Consider the following 22,336-nt stretch of genomic DNA (forward strand, 5'->3'; position numbering starts at 1 on the left):
TTTGCTGTAAAAGTGATATTTATAGCTTAAAAAGTGGGAGAAAAATGACAACATTGGAAACTCAAGCCTGGAAAAATTTGACATTTCGACACTAAAACACTGTAGGAGCTCTTTGTGGAGGATAAAAGAAATACTATGCATACCACCATCAAGGACATATATGCATTCAGTTTCACATAAAATATAGCAAAGTTATGTTTCTATACTCGAGTGTCAACCAGCTCATGTCTTGAAAACTAGAACCACAAAATAAGGATTCCATGATGAAATAGTATGATAAACATTACTTTCGGTTTTCACAGTGAACTGCCTAATATACACTCAGAAAATATGAACAAATGTTATACAACATACTTGTAACTGGTAATGCTAATCCTGCAGTGATGAGATGACATTTTATAAAACACAATTTAATATCTACTATATTAAATGAGTGATGCAATTTTTCAGAAAAAAACAAACAAAACAATAGAAAGCATTGTTACCTATTCAAAGATGATCAGTATATAATACATGAGTAGACACGTGAAAATATTATGTTACCTTATATAGTCGGAGAGCAGCACACGGGAAATGATATGCAAATGAAATTCTCACAGTTGTTACATCTTTGTCACTGATTGCACACGAGGACCAGCTAGAAGATGCAATGCACAGATATACACCATTATTCAATGAAATATTTCTATTTTAATCTCCTAAAGAAGATTCCCGTGTCCCATGTCATGCAGAATGCCATGATATGGGACAATTAGAGAAGGGTTACAGGCTTGCTAGTGATTCTAACAGTGAAGAACAGCTTGATTCAACACTTTAAAGAAAAGCAAAAAAAGAACTTTCCCAGTACCTACCACTCTTTATTTGGATGACTTTTTGTGCAATTACATAATCCAGCAAAGTTACCGAAAAGCCACAAAAGGGAGGGCATGAGAGCCAACACCCAGAACATGCATCTCAACTTCTGAGTGAACTAACACTTCATCTTCACCAAAACAGGCACACACTCTGCTCAACCACCTCCTCATCTCCCCCCATCTCAGTCTCAAACTTACAGCCTCCTCAGCCTCCATCTTCGCTGATTCACATTCTCGATCCTCATCAAGTGTGACCTTCTCCGGTGACGTTGTTCTCACTTTTGTGCCGTTTCCACAGTCTCTGCCTGACAACCTGAAGTGGTGGGTTAATATGCAAGACACTCCACTTATTACGGATTTAAGTTCCTTTAAGGTTCTCTGTACCCTTAGTGCTTATGTTTTATTGTCTGATTATTGCTAAAAGAAGATTTCTCACCCTCTCTACTTGTTTCTTTTTTGCACTGCCTTCAGGAAATCTCCAAATAAAACTATCTTCCCTTGATTTTTCCCTCAGTTTAGGAAGAGAATCGATTCTTCCTCTTAAATGACTGTCTGACTCAAAGCTTCCTGACAAGCAGCAGAGTAGCAGCTGGTGAAGCTGGAGATTGATTCTGTTTGTTATTATCCCCGGCTCTGGACAATCTCCATTTAACTTGGATGGAGAGATCACGAAGGGTTTATTCTGCATGACATGGGACATAGCAGTTTCTCTTCAGCATAAATGAGTTAAGGCATACTGCCATGTTGTTTTTACCGTACCATGTTTAGCTCACATCTCTCATGGCTTTTGATGATGTCTCCTATTATTTGAACAAAATGTTTTATCAAGCTTCAAGTCCTGTTGTAGAGTACCTGAGCCAGATCATCATTTGTGCTGTCTTTAGAAAGTCTTACATGGCTTTTTGCGATGCCTTGAGCACTGTCGGAAGGAGGTCTATGTGCTCCGGTAGGTCTTGATGATGTCTTTGATTGTCCGTCGACAGATTGGGCAGCACGCGTTGGCCATCTTCTTGAGCTTCAGCCCACAGGCATAGCAGAGACACATGTGACCGCAGGCGTACAGGACGGTGTCCACCATGTTCTCGTAGCAGATAGTGCATTCTTCACTCCAAGAGCTGGAAGAAGATGGGAATGTAGGGGACTGTGGATGGCTGGAAAACGGAGAGCTTGGGTTTATACCTGAGAAGGAGGAGAGAAGAGACATAAGAAACAGAGCTGGAATGCTAGAAAAGGTCTAAACTCACAATGCAAACTCTGCAGGAAGCATGTATATGACACAAGTGTGACCACTAACAGGCAGAGAGGTTGTTCTCCTCATCTTGGCATAATGCAATGTGCTTTTGACAAAACCTTGCTGTTTTTCACACTGAAGCCAACTTGCCACCTGCTGAAACAGTTTTGCTGATCAATGACACCCACAACTTTGGAACAACCTGTAGACATGCTGTCTCCGTAGCTTGTCCCCATGTAAACAGCTTTGGAACGGCTCAAAGAACACAAAAACTGTTCGAAGTGCTCATCTGGCAAATAAACACCCCAGATAGAAATTAGATGGTCCAACTCTCTGCTGCACTAAATGCACATTCAGTAATATGTAAGGAATTTGCCCTGTTTTTGATGTAACTAAAGAAACCCCGGGACAGAACCACTGGGTCTCCTCTAAATGTCAGTCAGTATTTATATGTCACGTTTTCTGCCACTTTTCCTTCCTCCTGAGACAACATGGACACCACAGATGGCAGCTTCATATCACAAAGGTAAATGTTTCTAAAACAGGCATATCGGTTTTACAGTTGACTAATTTACATCGGACTATAGTTCATTGCAAGTATTCACACTTGTTGACCATTTTCATACAACAAACTGTATGTAACTTATGCTGACACAAAATAGAGAAGAGGAGAAAAACTGATGGTTGTCTTTGTAATACTGTCTCTAAATGCGTTGCACATGTAAAAGATGAAAATTATGCTCAATATTTTGGCAAAAATAACTAAGGTTTGGTCAGAGTGAACAGAGAACATCTTTTCAACTTCTTACCACAGATTTTCAATTGGATTTCTGCCTGGACTTTGACTCCTCCATTCCAATAAATTAACATGCTGTGAGCTGAACCATTCCTTTGTGGCTCTGGCTGTGTATTCAAGGTTATTTTCTTCTTGAAAGTTGATCTGCCAACACATGTTTTCTTCCAGGATATATTTTATGCATGTCTAAAGTACATGGTTGTCTTGCACTGAAGAAAAGTCACAGCATTTTAGGGATGGTGTATTCTAAATGTCCTGCTTTACTTGGTGTCTAACTTGTTGATCAAAAGCGTCGCTTTTGGTCTCAACCGACCAAAACACTTCTTTCTACACGTTTGCTCTGTCCCCAACATATTTTTTGGCAAAATTCTTATGGCTTCTTTCAATAATCGTTTTCTTCCCGGCATTATTCCAAAGACCTATAGTGTGAAAATCTGAAGAGAATTTTCCATGAAACCTTGAACCAACCTGTGGAAGTGGAAAACAGTGTGCTGTAGTTGGAGTTAAGGCTTGAATTCAGACTGATGTTCAGTGTGGTGTTGAGGTTGGACCCAGAATTTCTACTGCAGAGTGTTGTCGGGGAGTTGGGCGAACACGACGGCGAGCTGGGCACTGATGAACCTTGATGATCTAGAGGCAAAGATGAGCCTTGGATAGAGAGAGGACAGAAAGTTAACATCCGCTTTCATAAAACCAGTCAGAGCAAGAGTTTTTCAAGAGCTGATCAACGGTGGATTAGCAAACATTCAGGCAAATGTAACTGTTCTGGTCATCTAGCTGCCTCACATTATTCTTCTATTTCTTTTACACGCATTAACTCCGCTCTATCACCAAGCAGATGACTAGTGAGTCCACAGTGTATGCGTGTGGGTGTAAACGAGTGAGTCACGAGCTTGCACGGCCCCCTCCCTTCCTTCCTCCTTCACAAACCCATGATCCCTCTGGATGAGGTACAAAACAACTTCCACAAACTATCTGTTGTCTGAGCCATATGATCCATCCCCATCTGCACTCCGTAACCGCTGGAGCTGCCATCGGTTCTCACACAGGCCGATCATCTCTGCTAGGACACGGAAATATTGACCCAGTTCCCCGCATTGTCACAGTCTGACTGATGGTTCACTTGGCGTCATGCACATGACACTGACGTCTTACATCCCTTGCAAACATTTTGTTTCTTCTAAGTGTTCTAGAGGTGATAATGGTGAGAAACCACAGGAAAAAAAAACCCGTCAAGCTTCAGAATATTATATGGTATGCAAATAATGTTTTCTGCATGCTCTGATGTATTGCTCTAAACCCGAATGCCTTTTCTACCATCCATTTTTAACACTGCTCTCTGTTTGAGCTTACATAAACAAATTATAGTAGGCTTTTATGCAACAGCGAGTTTGTTGCTAAAAAGGTCAGGACAGACAGACAGCAGAAACATAAGTCTTTCAGTAATTTATTTGTCTTTAAGGTCACTGTTGAGATTGATGATCGTACCACTTTGCTGAGGCACCGTCTGTGGGGATCACGTATTGATTACACTGTATTACGGAGGGGGCAGGGGTGCACACGTTCACAGCACCCTTGCATTACCACCTTAAAGTGACCTTTTAGAGCTTTTCACGAAGGGTAAATGTCCCGGTGAACGCTAATAAGGCAGAATGGATAACCTTTGTATCTATTTACGCACTGTTTCATGAAGGGCGCCTTTCATCTTCTCTTGGATAAATTTATAACTGGTGTTGCGGTATTCGTTGTCTGTTTATTTCTGTTTGAGCCTTTTGTGTTTAGTGCCTTCAAGTTCTTGTTTATTACACGTAGCAATATATCACATTATGAGTACCAGTCAAGGCAAACTGCTTGTCTACACATCAAGTAGCATTTCTCTGCAAGTTGCAAACTGAGCATTTGCCCTCTTGCAGCCTTTGCCAGCTTTCTGGGGGACAGATGTTGCCAAGATGTGTAAAGATTTGCTAAAGAATTCAGTCACGGGCAGAAATTTGGGAATCAATTAAAAATAGATGGAGACAATGGGAGGTTTTTGTGGTTTAATAAAGTATTAAACCACAGTTTTTAAAAATAAAAATTGTTACAGTCTGACGTGCGTTTTTATTCAGCCCCTCTTTACTCTGATGCCTATAAATAAAATCCAGCACAGTCTATTGTATTTAAAAGTCACCAGGACGGTAAAATAACAATGTGACAGCAGATGTTGCTTGGAGGCCCCAGAAGTTTGTTGAAGGTTGAAAAACAAAAACAAACAATGCGGATTGAGCTGAACACACACCATCCCAAGAATGAAATAAGGTGACGGCTGGATCATGGCAGCATTTGCAGGATGCTTTTTTTTTTGTTGTTGTTGTTTTTTACAGGAACAGGGAAGCTGTTAAATATGGTGCTAAATATTGGACAGAACTGGAGGAATATCTATTAGAACCTGGACCAATACAGAATCTGAGATAAACTTGATAACCGATGTCCACACACCCTTTCCGTCACTTGTTGAAACAGAACTCTACTTTTGCTTTTTGCACTTGCATATCAGATTTCCTCACCACATGAAATCACTTGGAAAAAAATCTTCTGCAGCTGATGAGAAGCTTTCATTGCAAATCTAGAGGCAAGATACCCCACCTGTTGTGGGTCCTGGCTGTGCAGGTTGTGAAGCAGGAAGGATTGCTTGCTTTGCACCTTCAATATCTGCTGGCATCATTCAGTGATAGAAAGCCAAGTGAAGACACTGGGCTCTGAGTGGAACACATTTTTATCCTTCAGAGACAAGTGCGCTAGTTTATGGCGCCGATGTTGCCCTGTAGGGGGGGTGATTGGTCTTCTTAATGTTAACTTTAGTGGCATGTGTCTAGGAAGCATTCCCATGGATGTCAGGATGTTGCTTCTCAGAGTAGAGCAAAACACTGTGTCAACAAGAGCAGTGTTACCCATCAGAGCTGCTAACAATTGCATTGTGATGTATATATCATAGCAGCTTCAAGATAGCAGCTGAGGAGATAAAGGAGGCAGTCATGCAAACCCACAATGATGGCGATACACGACAACATCAGGATGTTAAATGTCGAACATGAAATGGTTAAATCTTACTTTCTCAGATAAAACCGACAAAGTGATCATGTGACAGTGGCAGACTCCCATCTGTTCCACCTCAGAGGGTTGACAGCACCCAGCCATGACAAACTGCCACTTGCTTCAGTGACTAGATGTCTCCATGGCAACCTATAGCATGCAACTGCAGAGGCTGTGGGTGAGTTTAGACATCCCGTCACACACACACACGCACATACACACAGCTGGAGCGGGTAACGCACTGAGTTACGGACCCCAAAGAACCAAAATGGGGATATGATTTGGGGTGCAAAATAAAATGCAAATAGGGAAAAGAGGAAGTACAGAGGCAAAACTAGTGTTACTGGAACTGGCTGTGGGTGGAAAACCCAGCACAGCAAATCTCCAAGCAATTACATTTTAATAATGCATCAGGAGGGCATCATAAGAAGCTATCACAGGCTGCCTCCTGATACATAATGCTGGCTGCTGGGAGCCCACGCAAGACAGAAATAACCTCCCGAGTTCTCAGTCTGGCTGACTACACGGGGGAGTGGAGAGGAGAGCAGAGCATCCAGGAGAGGTTTGAGGAAGAAAATTAGGAGAACTGATCAATTTTAGTTTATTCTAACTTTCAGCAAAGGTCACCTTCAATTATTGATTTCCTGTGAATGAGACACCTGCTCTGCTCAGATGCATACATTACTAGTGTGCTGCGCAAGCCAGCGACAGTGGAATAGGGAAATGTGGCTTTTAAATAATGTATATATTTTTTAATCTGCAGTGATGGCAAACAGACTGAAAAAAAAAACTAAATTTGTTCTCGTAGTACTCTCTAGGTTCCCACACACTCTTGAAAAGTCTGGAGAATGTGGGATTTCATCTTGATTGTCCAAATGTGTGTCAAAAAAATAATATGGGAAAAAAACACATCTATTTCAAGACTTAAATTCCTTCTTCCATCTTCTAAAAGGTGAAAAAAATACTCAAAATGCTCACTACAAAATTTTGTATAAAATTTAAATGACATACTTTAGCTTTACAAAGCTGTTAACTGTTCCTTTACCATAATGAAAAAAAGTACTTAAACTATTTTTTTCCCTCATCTTTATTGTGACAGTATGCTTTTTTCATTCAGAGGCTTTTGAGCATCTCAACCAGAGGTGCTGATAGTTGTGGAGGATGCGATTCACAACAACTACAGTAATTTGGACAAAATAACTTTGTTGGACAATCCCTGGAGCGAAAGAAAATATCTCCACTTTTCACTTTTCAGTATGAAAAGCAGGAAAAGAAACTCGGCACATGAAATTCAATGTGCCTTCAGGCGAAGCCTCGATGAATTTGTGAGTTCTGCTGAAACAAAACACAGAAGACACATTCTGTTTAACCGAAGGTTCAAAGATTCCCGCCATGTTCAAATCACTAGAGCTGCATTCAAATTACAGACTGATATTTCAATTGATACAAAGTCAGAGAGCAGCCCAGACGGCAAAGGATGAGAAACTTTTTTTTTTTATGTGTTGGAAGAGTGGGAATTAGTCCTCCAAAACGTAATTTCACAATTCCATGCTGTATTAACTTCTTAATGCAAAGCTGCAAAAGACCTCCTTTGTAGATATTTGGAAGACAGCAGGGGAATTAAAAGCCAGCCTGTTGATAAAACTACAACTTACCATTCAAGTCAAATCTTTTTGACTGAAATCCAATTACACCCTTTTCACCCCACACTGCAAGGATGATTTGTTCTTAAATCATATTTTAAACTTATCCTCTCAGAATGTAGGAGCACCGGTGGTGTCATATGTGAATCAGGAATATGTAACCGGGAAATATAAAGCCTTCGAGCTGAAGGCTTTATATTGAAGGTTTGGTTCAACGCTTTTTCCAGATTATTTCTGAAAGATTACTTTCCATTTTCCTTATTGAACTGGATTTATGTTATGAATTATGGTCTTAGAATACAATGGCACACCATTGCTACTACCATAGTCACTATTATTATCATTATTATTAGGTAATAGCAGCAGTTACAGCAGTATTATTATTGTTATTATTAATCATAACTTCAATGCGCAGACATAAAATCACCTTTCTATGTAATACATCTCATTTTCACTTTAAATAATTATTGTTTTTCAGTGATTGTTTTCTTTTCTGCAAATATATTTTTTGAAGCCTGGTTATTCTGTCCTTGTAGTTTTGTAATGTAATATAATATAACCTATTGTGATAAAAAAAAATGGACGGAGCACTGAATATAAACCTAACACAACTAGCTAAATGAAAAGGATCGAAACAAGGTAAGATGAGTGTACCTAAAATTCTGAGTTGAGTGATGGATCCATGCAGACCGTAGAACATCCAGAGAGGCCTGGAGTTATCGACACAAAGCGCCATTCCTGCACTGCTCCCATTATGGCTCATCATAAGTTCCCCCTCTGCGTTCACCACAAAGCTCAAAATATCCCCACTGTGGAGTTGCACAGCCACCCTGCACACGGCCCAGAATTCCTTGCGGTCGACCAGGGACTCGGGGTTCGATGGGAGATCACTGGGCCTGAGGGTGGCCGGGTCGCAGGACGTCACGCCGTAAGACAGAGACCCCGCCCGGCTGACTCCTGCTTTCACCTTCACAAACACGATCTCTGAACAGTGCATTGGGCGGCTGGTGAACACCAGGGTCCTCTCGTCGCCGCGGTGATCTGGCCGAGCGACCGTGTGCTTATCGAGCGCCGTGACGTGGAGGCCATGAATAGTGTGAAACTGCAGATCGGTGTCCAAGTGGCCGGGCAGCAGCAAGGACTGCTGCGAGTTCTGAGAGTTCTGAGGAACATGGCAGGAGTTGGAGCTCAAAGGCTGGAGTTGTTCCTCTTCATCGCCCTCATCGTCCTCTTCTTCGAGCTGCATCTCTTGCTGCTGCAGGCTCAGGTCACACAGACTAATGGTGAGGCGAGGGTCATGACTGTTCCGCCGAGCTGAAGACCGACGGGTGGCAGCATAGGAATGAGGACGCAGGCAGTCCAAAGGGACCATCTCGCTGTCTGTTCAAATACAAAACACACACACAGACACAGCGTTATGTAATCAGCTTCTCGGTGGTGTAAAAAGCTTCATTTGATCATCTCAGTGTTTTTATGTGCTTCAAAATTTTTCTTCGACAAGATTGTAATTTAATCAGCATTTTGGCTGCAAGAAAAATCATTAGTTTTAGCAAAAGAAAAAGAAAATCAGCGATGTGATTAATGCACGCTGCCAGTCAGTTTTATTCAGATTCTAAAAGAGCTCAGTTGTATGTTCTCTGTACACTGCTCATTCATCATCCCCGCTTTCGTAAGGAACATGTTGCTATCGAACCTCTGCGTTTTGTAACATATTCATATTCAGTAGAGATGATTAAAACCCAGCCAGACAAACAAATCCATCAGCCTTTACATGCTTAGAGACACATCAGGACTTTAAGTGGGGGGCCAGCTGCAGCTGCAGGCCAATCGCTGCACGGTAAGAATAATAAAGAAAAAAAAAAAAGACGTAACAGGTTTATGTAACATTCAAAGAATAAAAGATTCCGTTTTTCAGCCCACCTCTCCTGTCTGCACCTCGGGGTCCTGTCGCTAAAATATATCCTCCATTCTTAAGCTTTCATACAAGAGCCTTGCAAATATATTCACACCCCTCAAAACGTGTTATCATTTTGGGTGAAATGTCAATGCATTTTATTTTGTGAAAGAAAGGAACAAAAGTAGTCCATGATTGTGAAGTAGAAGAAAATTGGGGTATGGTTTATTTAAAAAAGAAAAGAAAGCCATTGAAACGCCATCAGTCTGCTCTAGAAACAGATTGGAATAGACCTTAAATTTTGCGTCAGATGTGCAGTAGCATTAAAATTTGTATGTTGCTGTGATTTTCCAAGCTTTCTTTTTAAACTTTCCCACTCACAACCAGCTGATCCTCTGAATCATGTGTTGTGCCACAGTCCTGAAGTGTCAGTAAGCTGACCGAGCAGCAGTGCTTCGTGTATCTCTGCAAAATTTTAAGACTTTTTTTGTTACACATCCAAATGCTACAGTCAACGATTTTCTGACGGTTGAAAAGGAAAGGCATTCTGAAAGCTGCATCTATGCTGCATGCAAATACTCATTCCTATGGTAATCTGGATCACTGTAAAATAGAAACCACATGGGAACATCTGTGCCAAAAGAAAACAGAGACGGAACGTGCTTTCTACGCACACGGCCGGTCCAAACAGACCCACATAGTGGCACGCTTAGAAACTCTGTGCCAGTTTTACGACAAGCTAAAATTAGTCTTATTGGACATCTGAGGAGAGCGGGAGAGGGGGGAGGGGTGCGGTTGAGGGTGATTGACACGATGGCGCTCAGCCTCGACCCGCTTCGGGCTTCCCCTATGCGGAGTGAGAGAAGAACAAGTGAAAGTCAGGAGGAGATAAGATGAAAAATAGCGTTGGGTGGACACTTGAGAGAAAGGGCACACCTCACCACAGCTCCTCTTTATCACCCCACAGACAGCAAATCTCCGGCCGACCCACTGATAAACTGCTGGAACTTAATTACTTCCTCTGTCAAGAGTGAGCACAAGCAGCTATGAGGCTCTTATTATTAGCAGCCTTATCATCTTCAAGGCAAAGCTGGCCGACGATGGAAGGCAAGAGATCATTTCTATTCTGGCGCTGATGGCTTCCGACGGTTCACGGTTTCTGTGTTTTCCGAGAGCAGAGGCGTATTTACGTTGACGTATCAATCCGCTGGGTAGAGAAACGCGGACAGCGACATTAGATACGACAGAAAGAATGTCGAGAGCCACGTGAATATGTACGACTTCCTCTCCGCTTTAGTGTTTTTGACAAAGTCACACATTTGTCAAAAATAAAAAGCCCTAGTGTATCAAATAATAATAATAAAAATAAAAAAGGATAAAGGGAAATCAAATGTTTCCAAATGTTTGGAAATGAATTAAAGTCAATAATTGTTCAACTAAATCCACATGCGTCTCCTTTATAAAAGAGGTGGTGAATTCCTGGTTAAGTAAAGGTCAAATAAAATACATAGCAAATAACAATATAACAATAAACCAATAATGTGTTTAGTAAATCTGTGTGATATTTCCTATGTGATGTATATTTTACATACATCTCATCCACATTCAATTGCTAGTAGAAATCTGTGACTCTTATGCAAACAGTCCAACCCGGAAACAATTTCCCAGTTGTACTTAACAAACAGCACTTTTTGTTTTTGTTTTTGCCATTTACTTTCTCAATGGAAAGCCAGAGACCTACATGTACACACAAGCACACACACACACACACACACGCAGTCACACAGGTTCGGACATGTTTTGTTTTGTTTTCTCTGTTAATTATGTTGGAAAATTAAGCATAGTTCCCACGGAAAATTTACAGCAGATTCTCAGCACACACATTTGGAGCTTTAGGAATTGGCAATAACCTTTTTTTTTTTCTTCTACTAAACATGATGGTAATTATATTCCACTTTGACATTTTAAAGTTCATGTCCTTGAAGCATTCGAGTAACAACCCAGAATCGCTCTTTTTTTTTTCCTTTTAAACAATACTTATGTGATTAAGTGCACAGTTGAAATTGCCCTGCTAACATTAAGTGGTCTTTAAACAGCTCCAGCCACTCATTCTCAAGAGAAAAAAAAATAAATAGAGGAACACATACCAGACTGACACTGCAGGACCAATGACTGCCCTTATGGCTTTGGCTCTTAATATTACCTTTGTTAAAAAAAAAAAAAAAAAAAAAATGTAACCAGACCCTTTATAGACACTGTTGGGAAATGTCTTCATAGGAACTGCAGAGACAAGAACAGAGACAAACATTCATCCACCTGCTATGGTTCCCCAACCCCAACAAACAAGTCCCAGGCTTCAGGACACAGGAACTCTTCAACTAATCCGGAAAAACCGGTTCCAGGAAAGTCAAAGTGGGAAGACAAATAAAATCTGGAAACCTGTTTTAAAGTGAGCATGTGCCAAGATCAACTGCTGCGGTTTAAAAGCACATTTTAAAGACCAAGCTGCCAAAACATTCGGTCCAATTTCACAAGAGATGCTTGTGTCTCTCGAAGCATCGCAGAGACACAAGTATGTATGATAGGATAGCAGATACAGAGGTTTTTGATTAGGATTAGGAGGCATTTGGGAGTTTTAATAGCACTAAAATCTCTATACAAGGTCAGCTGGGATGACTGTCTGCATGAGTATGTTGCATGTGAGTTTGGGTATTGGTCCTAAGTATAGAAAAGAACAGGGGGGATGTCCAGAGATCTGCCTGACTAGAAAAAGTGAAGTCATCTGACATGAGAGAGATTGTCCCAAATAACAGAAGAAGCTTATGCTTGCAGAAAAATACAAAAAAAGAGGAACAAGGTATTTAAAATCCAGAATAAAAACATACACACAAATGTTTGTTTAGCAGACCTGAATGACTAGGTAAGGCTGTTAAACTCCATGAGATGATCAGAGCAATTGCGGTAGTATAAACTGAACAATGTGTTGTTTGTGATAGATCAAGTCAAGTTGGTATTTGGCACTTCCTGTTTTCTAATTATGGATCAACAAGTGGAAAAATGAGAAACAGTTTTTGGAAATTTGTTTGCAGAAAGTGCTATTCCAAATTAGCCATGAACTGGTTACAGATATGCAAAGATTGTAATTATCATTCCCAAGGTTTAAAGTTTCTTCGGCTGAAAAACGCAGAAATATTTGGATTCACTCAACATATGAAGCACAGAGCAAAGAAGTGACCTCCCCCTACCCCCTCACATATCGGTGAATATGCTTTCTTACAGCGAAACAGAAAAACTTTTAAATCTCTTTTAAATCTTTGTCTTAATACTGCAAAACTGTAATATTTCCATGTCAGCCCACGCTTAGTTAGATTTTCAAAGAAATACTGTTTGAGTGCCTCGACATGCACTTTCACACAGCCATGCTTGTTTTCAGCAGTTCTATGCTGAGTTGATGAAGTGTCTAAATCTGATCTCAATTTAAAACACATTTCTCCAATTATTCTGATTTATCTCAACGCTCTGGTCAAAGTTATATCTTTGAAAACTTCGCCGATGGACATATTTGCTCTCTAACATACGTTCTCCTCTTTCACTTGGAGAGTTGTCCGTTCATCTGAAAGCGATTAGCCCTCTCTCCGAAGGGTTCCCCCTGACCGCCGCAACTCCCAGGATCCAAACCTGACAGGCTCCATTACCATTTCTATTTTGATTTCCTGCAAATCCCTTCGATTCCACAAGGGTCGATAAAACTCCAGCAGAGCCGCAATAGCCTGCCCGGCTGCTTTTATTTTCGTTCCGCAAATCAGCTGAATTCCAAGTCCTGAGATCACTGGAGACAGAAGTCTCGTAAATCCAAGGACTTATCATGTGTGCATGATTTTAGACATTTGGTCGGAGGACTGTCTTCCAATATCTTGCTCTTTTTTTTTGCCAACCGTCTAGGAGATTCTTTCTTTCTTTTATTTTGATCCCCATTGTTTGCAGTTCCTTGCATTTACTCTCCATGGAGTCGACACATTCAGCACAAATAACTAAAAATATGTAAAGTATATAGGTTACATAACAAATAAAAAAACAGTAACTACAACAATAAACACATATGGATTCAAAATAGAGGCCATAGATCAAAACAAAAGGAATCATTATATTATGAAAGCACTTTATTACTTCATTTTGAACGATTTGTAATTTCTGCACCATATTTCCTCAGGACCTCAACCACACCAACCTCAACCACACCAACGAACAGTGATCTAATAACTAAACTTTCTTTACTTGATCTATTGCTGCATCTTTAATAGCCATATTTTACTCTGGATGTTCCCCTCACCAATATTAAGACCCTGTTATTGTAGATTTTTTTTTCCACATTCAAAATGCATTCATTATTACTCTCTCAATCACTTACAGTTCCTATATCTGCATTTCAATTTGAATTTCTCACAACTGGAATCATAACTGTACACCTCAGAGTCAATTACATACACAACAGCTGCTCCATTTTATAAGCAACAAGGAAAATCATTTGGAAATAATAAAAACAGCAATGGGGCTAAACAACATTCAGTTTTATCCAGTTTAAAATCAGGTTTAAAATGCTTCAGCAAACTGATTAAAAAGGTTAGTTTGCTTAAAGTGAACAGTCCTTTTACCAGCTGTGTTATGCGAAGAGGAGAAGGACATTATGTCTTAATGAAATTTGAATGTGCCGTCTACCAGGGAGCAGCTGTGTTAGTCCATCTCTTTAGGGGTGTGAATATATGTGTTATTTGATCCTCTGGTGTGCTGCATGTCTTAATAAAGTATTTGTCTCTTGCCTGAATGTATCTAACCTTTAGGGCTCTCTATGCCCCTCAACTTTACATGCATATTACATTACAGAAAAAGTGATGTACTTTTTAAATATAAAACCCATATCTTTGTGAATAAAAATAATAGTTCTAAATAACAAATAACAAATGATGCAGACAATATGCTGCAGTGACTTAAAAGTGATTAGCTGAATGCTAAAAACTGCGAGAATATTTCAGATATACCGCAGAAACGTTTCGTAGACAATGTGGAAGAATGCATTCTGGTCAGAGGACAAAATGTAACGTTTTAGCCCACATGCAAAATTCAACTTCTGGCAGAAAAATAAAACTGCACACCATCCCCAGAGCAAAACATGTTAGTGGCAGCATCCTGCTGTGGAAATCGTATTTGTTGAGCAAAATCTGGCAAGCTGGTCAGAAATGAAGGGGAGATGAATGGAAATGAATACCAGAACATTCTGGAAGAAAATCTGTTAGAAGCTATAAAAGACTTGAGACTGGGATGGAGTTCAGACTTCCAGCACAGTCAGAGTCAATGAAATGTTTTATAATAAAGTGAAGGCATTTATTAGAATAACCTACTTAAAGTTCACATTTAGATACAACTGAGAATCATTTTTGTTGAGCAAAACAATAGAGGCTCTTCATGCAATCTGACTGAACTTGAGGTATTTTTCATAGAAGAATAGGTTTTGCCAACCTGGCAGAGGCACACTGATAAAGACGAGAGCTGGCTTCACAAAGTATCGACTCAGGAGATTGGATTAAAGAACCCCTTGCTGTGTGCCACACATTTCAGATGCATTATGTGCAAAAGTTTATGAAAGACATGCAAAGAAACTCCTGCGCTACTTTCTGCTTTTCCATCACATAAGAACCCATTGAAATACATAGAAGGTTGTGGTTCCAACTTGTAGCTAGTCATACAAAAACATGTGAGAGAAGATTTTACTTTCACTCCATCAAGATGAAACTAAAACCAAAACTATTTTGAAAGAATATAAAGCCTTAAGGAACAATGGTTATGTATTTTAATTATATTTAATTATGAAAGAAAGGTTGCTAACTGAAAGACAACTGGAAAAAGCGTTTTGAGCTGCAATTCCTGCATACGACATATTGGGTAAGACGTTTGAGGTTCAGAATAATATATAGCTCTGTAGAAAAGCATAATTTTACCCCAGACTTACCATAGTAACCTCTAGTGTTGTAATTCTTAGTGTTACATGGAAATCTCTTGTCCTCTTGACCTGAACTGATGTTACAAGCTGCAGAAATTTCCATAATAGGAAAATGTGGGACAGGGCAGAGCATATTCTCGACTGTAATCAGGTTTAATAGCAAGTCCTTTAAAACAGGATCATTCATGTGATTTATATGTGTTATCTTTAAACTCAGAGGAAAGGTTCAAGTACAACAGGGAGCGAAACAGGGAAAATGGTGGAGGGCTGCAGTATGATGCATGATTTTAGCTTCTTTGAGCCAAAAGATTTCAGTGAAAGGAAATTACTAAATGTTTATAGTATGGAGACATTTAGCATATCTTTTTGCCTCTCTCTCCCTCTCCGTCTCTCTCTCTCTCACCGTCCCGCTGTTTGCCTTTGGCTTCATACACAGTTTTGATAAATGATTTTGCATATTGTGATTACCAAGGCGAATTTTTAGCATATTGTTTTTGGAAGATTTGGCTTCAAGCACCAGACCAGAAATCAGATGTACTAGTGCAGCATCAATTTGCAATAGTTCAGGGTAAGCAAACCCCTCTGGTCCATCGCATGGCTTCATTCATCAAAATTAACAAAAGAGCTTTGTTCACTTGCTTTATGACGCCTGGAAGAAATAGGTAAAAACTGCATCTACATGGTCTAATACACTTATTGTAATCAGAGTTTGAGTACAGCAGAGGTCAATTTTAACTTTTTCTCCTCCAGCATTTCATTTTAAGTCGCCTTCAGAACAACCAAGTGCTACAAACCGCATGTGGCTTGATCACAAATCCAGTTCTATATTTAAAACCTTGAAATCCACAAATCAAACCCAGTGAGAGGTCACCTAATCTATGTTGACAAGTGAAACAATAAGTGTTGTAGCAAGTGGCAGGAGTGTGTAGCACACCAAGAGAAAGGACAAAAATAAACACAAAGCCAGGAAACAAAAGCAGTCGTGTTCAAATAGCACTAGACATGTGTAAAGCACCGAGTTTCTCATCATTTCATCTGAACGCTAAACAGGTACGCAGGAAAGATAAACAGCACGAGCAAAAGTAGCTTCAGTTCTCAGTTGAGAAAGATGAGATTCACACAATGACAAGTGTGCAAGAAAATTTCAGAAAAATAAAAAAGAATGAAAACACAATTCATTGGAAACGTACCTCAACCAGCCCCATCATGTTGCGTGTTTCTTAGAAATAAGTGGAGCAGATCTGAATAACAAAAACAAGGAATTGCACCGGTGTTTAAATGGTAGACTTGTCACAGGTTTTGCTTGGCCTTGTTATTAATTTCAATATGTTTTTTTTTATCTGCATTTTTAATCTGCTTGGAGTGCAGATAGTCAGTTCAGATCCTCAAACTAATTGAGACAATCAAGTGTTTTATTTTTGCTGACGAGATATAAAATCGTGACATATCTCCAAGGACTAATGGATTGTTGCTGACTTCAAATTTGTTTATTTATCCAAGCATGTTTGGAGTACCATGAAAACAAGCTTACTTTCAATTGGAGTGCGTTTTTCCCCCCTCTGTTTTTCAGTAGTCTAGTAAAAACCAACCTCTTGTTGCTTATCTTATCTCAGTTAAAAACCAAAGAGGTAACGAAAGTACTGAAGACTACCAATGCATATTGAATAGTAAAATTGCTGGTTACCATGGAAACTGAATGCAGCCCAGAAAAGACGTGGTGTCTTTTTAGCCAGGTTCTCCTGCAGCTCTGACATGAAGAAATGTGACAGATGCTGTAAAAAGTCTGTTTAATATTCAACCTCTGAAGAAAATTTGTGCTTCATTGACATCCTCGAGAGCAGAGAAATTTGTACTCAAAAATTTATTTTTAACATAAATACAATGGAAAAATCTGTAAATGTTTCACTTGCATTTTCCTTTTTATTTCTTGTAGTGGAACATTTTAAGTGTTTGGCTTTACTAGATAAATAAGAACAATCAATGTGAAAATATTTCTGCCATTTGAGTCTACTGTACATAATTTCTGGAAACAGCAAGAGACTTTATTAAATATTGTATCTATGCTTTGCCATTTTTTTTATTTCTTGTGTAATTATTTCCTTAATTTCCAGAAGAAAAAAAAAATCAAAAATAAAACTGACCTAATATAAAAATGGTAATGTGCACACCTATTATTCTATGTTGACTGACACCAGCATGCAGGTCCAATGATGATTTCACATATAATCTAACTGAAAATATGCTTTTTGGAAAACCATGTATCGCCAAGACAAATCCGAAAGTGGTAAACATATTCAATGACTTTTTTTTTTTTTTTTTAAAAAAAAGCTCAAAACCACTCATTGAAAATGTACATAGAAAGTATTACCTTTATCTCTTTGTCCCTCAGAGTGATAATAAACATGGACATGTAAAATGTCTTGCTTCAGCAAGACAATTTACCGATGCTGATGCTCTACAGGTCCACTGCAAAGCAAATGTAGATGATTTATGTTGAAGCCCATCTCTTAATCACTTGGAAAGAACACGGCCTCATGACACGCTGGCAGATATTTTGGATTTTTCCTTAATGACTACAGAGACAAGTTGCAGATGACTCTAGCAGACGCCGTCTTACGGATCACTACAGTTCTGTCAGTGATTAAATGACTCATCTACCTATGGTAAACAAAGCCCCAGTAGAGCATCTTGCATCCATCACAAAATGTCTTAGAATTTCTGAACCTAGAAGAAATCCATCATACCTTTAAGAAACCGAGCGTGCTGCGTGCTCTCTGTGCAAACCCACATACACATATTCAGCAGACACTTTATTATGTATGCTGGTTTTTGCTAATACAATTCAGCAATTACATGGCAAGTTTAAACTACCACTGTAATTTTCAACAATCATCTCTCAGGTTTATAAATGAAAAAACAAACAAACAAACAAACAAAACAAAACTGTCGTTGTTGACTGCAGAGTTTCGAGAGGAATTGGCAGACTGGCTCAAAATCATAAGCGACAGGAGCTAAAAAATAACAGCAATTGTTACAACAGTGATGAGTACAGTAACTGAGGTGTGTTCTCCGAATGCGCAGCTTGTCAAATTTTGAAGCCGATGGGTTACAGTAGCTGAAGATGGCATCAGTTGCCACTCCTGCCAGTTAAGTACAAGAAACCGAGTCTGTAGGTTTCACTCTGACCGGACAGTATCATATTTAACAAACATTGCCCGATCCAATGAGTCTTCATGTTAGCTGTAACATTCAAACAGTGGGGTTTAAATTTGGCCTGGACAACATAAAAGCATGGATTCATCCTGCCTTGAATCAATGGTTCTGGGTGCTAGTGATGTTGTGCTTTGGTGGACACTTTCTAGCTTTATTTCTTTAGTATTACATCTGGTTATACCCATCTGTTTATGTTGTCCTTTTACCTCACATGTTTTTTGTGGATCCAACAAACAACATGTTGGATGGAAGCACCAGATGTGAATACTCAGATTATTTCACTTCACACTGGTTTGTTTAAAATGACAAGACACTTTATTGTACTCCAGATTAGTCTAGCAGAGCACTTTTGCAATGTGTAGGAATGACTGATTTGCATTATGAGTGTGCAGATAAATCTGCAGCAACAGCTGAATGTCATCATATGAATACAAACCGAGATCTAAGAGGAATATTTCCAATAGCGTTTTGAATCTCTACCATGAACGTCTAACAGCTCAAAGAGCCAAAAAATAGTGAGGTGTAGCTGATAAGGTGATCAGAGTCTGATTAAAGGACGTAAATCGAACTTCAAGTTTTCCCTCGACCGCATACTGCGAACTTGAAACATAAATAAGTTGGTTTTCAGTACTTCCTGGAGATAATTTTGTGGTGAGCTGAAATACTTCAACCAGAAACAGATAAAAACTAGAATGATTTAGATGCAGAAAAAGTCCTGAAAAACATGGTAAACTGAGACATCTGTGAAAAACCCAGTTGACAAAGTATGCCTGCATAACAGCTCTGCAGCAAGAGTCTCGTCATACACTTGAGGAAACCCTTTATAAGCCCTTCTCAGGACTAATGTGTCCCAGCCGGGGAATTCTTCGCAGCAGCAACCTCAAAAAAGGGCACTTTAGTATGTATTGATAGTTGTGTGAGCCCAGCGACCGCGGTGATGTAACAGATCTTCATGAAATTGCATGGGCAGCATTGTTGCCGTGGACGACCCCGAGGCTCAGTTTGATTTCAGCAGATTAATTTAGCTTCCTCTCTTATGCAACACCATCTCAGCTTTCTTTCAGTGGCCTCACTGATCCTGGGGTCACCTTTGACTCCTGGCATGGGTGGCTAGCTGCTACACTGCTCTCCCTCAACAACAGCACAGAGGAAAAGAGCAGCACACCTGGAAAGGTTTCAAGATCAGAATGAAACCTGGTTGCAGCAAAGCAAAGCTGTTCAGCAGAAGAGCACTTATTGAGAGGTGAAACAGATCTGATGGACGATGGCATTGATGAATAACACAGCATGGTGTGTAATTGTATAATTGAAAAGGTCAAACAGTTTAACCAGACAAACTACACAATTATAAAAAATACGAACAAGAAATGACGCAGCAAACTAGTAGGTTATTGCTGCCAAATTGAAAACATATTTTAATCAGAAATATTACTGAGACTGAAAGATGTCAGTCAATAAAACTATTTTGAGGGGATCTGTAAGAATAGTTCTCACACATTTCAGAGACCAATACTAAATTGCCGTTTCTCCAATTCACTGACACAGTTAGACTGAGGACTGTCATCATGTCACCTTTAGTGGTAGTTACTAAGCAATTGCTCCCTCAAAGTGTCATCAATTTCAACAAAGCTCCTCCTTGGAGCTGCAGTCTCCAGCCCAGCTTGGCCTCACAGAGGCACCACTCTCCTGTGACTCCCCCACTCAGCTCCTTCAGACTAGCGGTAGCAGCAACTAGGGTTGCATTTGATTATCTTGAGTTCAAGATCTATAATACTTTCATTGCCTCCGTTTCAAAATCTGATCTGCATAGACTGTTCAAACCTATTGGATATTTCTACAGTCAGAAATTGTTTAGCATGCAGTTTTTGATTTATAATGCCTTCCTTTTGTTTCTGCGAGCAGAAGAACTGCATTTTAATGTTTTTTTTTTTTTACGACCACATTAAAATGAGAAAAACTTAAAAGCTGCGATATATGAACCTGGACTAGATCATTTTGTGCTCATAGTGTATTTTTAAAAAAAGTCCATTTCTGATTTGTAAACTTAATCTGTAAATCTGATGCACAAGCAACATCTGCAAACAAACAGCGATGGACGACAAAGCAGCTTTTGTAAGAGCACTGGGGGTTTACTTTTGTTTCAAAGAAACATCTGATGGGATGCTGGAAAAGACTATTGTTTTGCGCAAGTTGTGCAGAAAGAAGTAAAGCTATTCAGGCCTAAAATACCATCTCAGCAACAAAATATATTGCAGCAAGCACAGACCTCCACAATGCTGAGGAAAGCATTCACAGTCAACATTTGTAAAAAAGTATGTTTTATATAATTACATGAATAATTAGGAGTTCTTGAAACTCTTGAAAACAGTGTATATTAGCATCTTGCATCCATCTAATGGTTGAATAACCTGAATAACATATTAAAACAATAAATATATTTGAAGTTGAACTCATGTGTCTATTTTTTCAATGATATATCTTGCATCATCTCACCTTGTGATCTATCTGTACCGGTACATGCCTGTAGCACATATTGCATGGTTACACTTCAATGATGCTCCATCAAAAGAGCATATTTTCCTTTAATTAATTCCCGGTAAATAAATGAAACATCTGCATGTTGTTTTCAGAAAGGGAATTTGTAAATTGTTTCACTGTCGTCTGAGTTTCTTTGTGAGAAGTAAAGCCATCATGACTGAAGTCGCTGTTGGGTCTGAACGCTCTCTCAAACAGAAAATGCACTTTAAGGCTACATTAACCATTACAAGTACACTAAAACTGTGTGGGAAACAATTGTCTCTCTGTGCTAATCTGGCAGAGTACTCTCATAAAATTCTCCCATTGGCGCAGAGGAAGACTCTTGGAGATAAGTATGCTTTTCTGCCTGAGCAGAATTGCTGGAAGCTGCTTTAATAGACTTAAACCTCTTAAAGAATGTTAAACCACTTACTCAGCAGTACATATAGCCAAAGTCAACAGGCTAGTCTCACCGCAAATGTTGCCCCCTTTTTTTGTTTTACTGTTGTGCATATTTATCTTAAAAGCCAAATCAAGGTCACACAGTCAAGTCATTCTGCGCTCGCCTGCCTGTTTCACATCTCCACGCTCCATTTGGAACTAAAGAAAAAGTAACAAACTGCCAGAGATCTACAATTTCTACCTTGGCCGCTTGTCTGATAACGAGCCAGCAACAGGTGAAATTTGGCTGAGTCTATCCGCTGTTGCAGCTTACATTTCAGACTCTAGTGCAAGCGTCATTAGGAATCATAAAGCAATCTGCCGTTAAGTGAAAATACGTGCTGGTTTGCAAAACCCGACTTTGACATGTCCACCAGTATTTCAGAGGATAAGTGTTTGCTGAACAGGCGCCAACTCCTAGGACAGTGCTGGGCTGTGAGATACAAAAGTGGTGAGTAGTGACGCTCTTGGAATATAAAGAAAAGCTGATAGCCAATTGATCTTTAAACTGAGGAGCTAAGCTTCTCAGCTTATCCCATCATTGTGCAGATAAAGGCGATTAATGTGGGAAAATCAGTATCGAAACAACAGGATTTTAACAGATGGACTCATTCACAGGCAGGCCGGATAAAGTGTAGTCTTGAGAAACTTCTGACTGAACTGTAAAGATGGAAAAAATT

General features: G+C 39.5%; 1 protein-coding gene across 2 annotated transcripts in view; it reads right to left on the reverse strand.

Moving 5' to 3' along the window:
- LOC103133542 (E3 ubiquitin-protein ligase NEURL1-like) overlaps positions 1–22,336 on the reverse strand; it is a 35,198-nt gene continuing 12,862 nt past the window's right edge. For both annotated transcript variants that reach the window (XM_016667957.1, XM_007545317.2), the window contains 3 exons: positions 8,251–8,976; positions 3,350–3,529; positions 1–2,033 (listed from right to left, as the gene is read on the reverse strand). In XM_016667957.1, coding sequence (XP_016523443.1) covers positions 1,789–2,033; positions 3,350–3,529; positions 8,251–8,976 — 1,151 coding nt within the window. In that variant the 3' untranslated portion in view covers positions 1–1,788. The remainder of the gene's footprint in view (positions 2,034–3,349; positions 3,530–8,250; positions 8,977–22,336) is intronic.

Source organism: Poecilia formosa, unplaced genomic scaffold (assembly GCF_000485575.1).
Source record: "Poecilia formosa unplaced genomic scaffold, Poecilia_formosa-5.1.2 Scaffold12, whole genome shotgun sequence".
NCBI lineage: Eukaryota > Metazoa > Chordata > Actinopteri > Cyprinodontiformes > Poeciliidae > Poecilia > Poecilia formosa.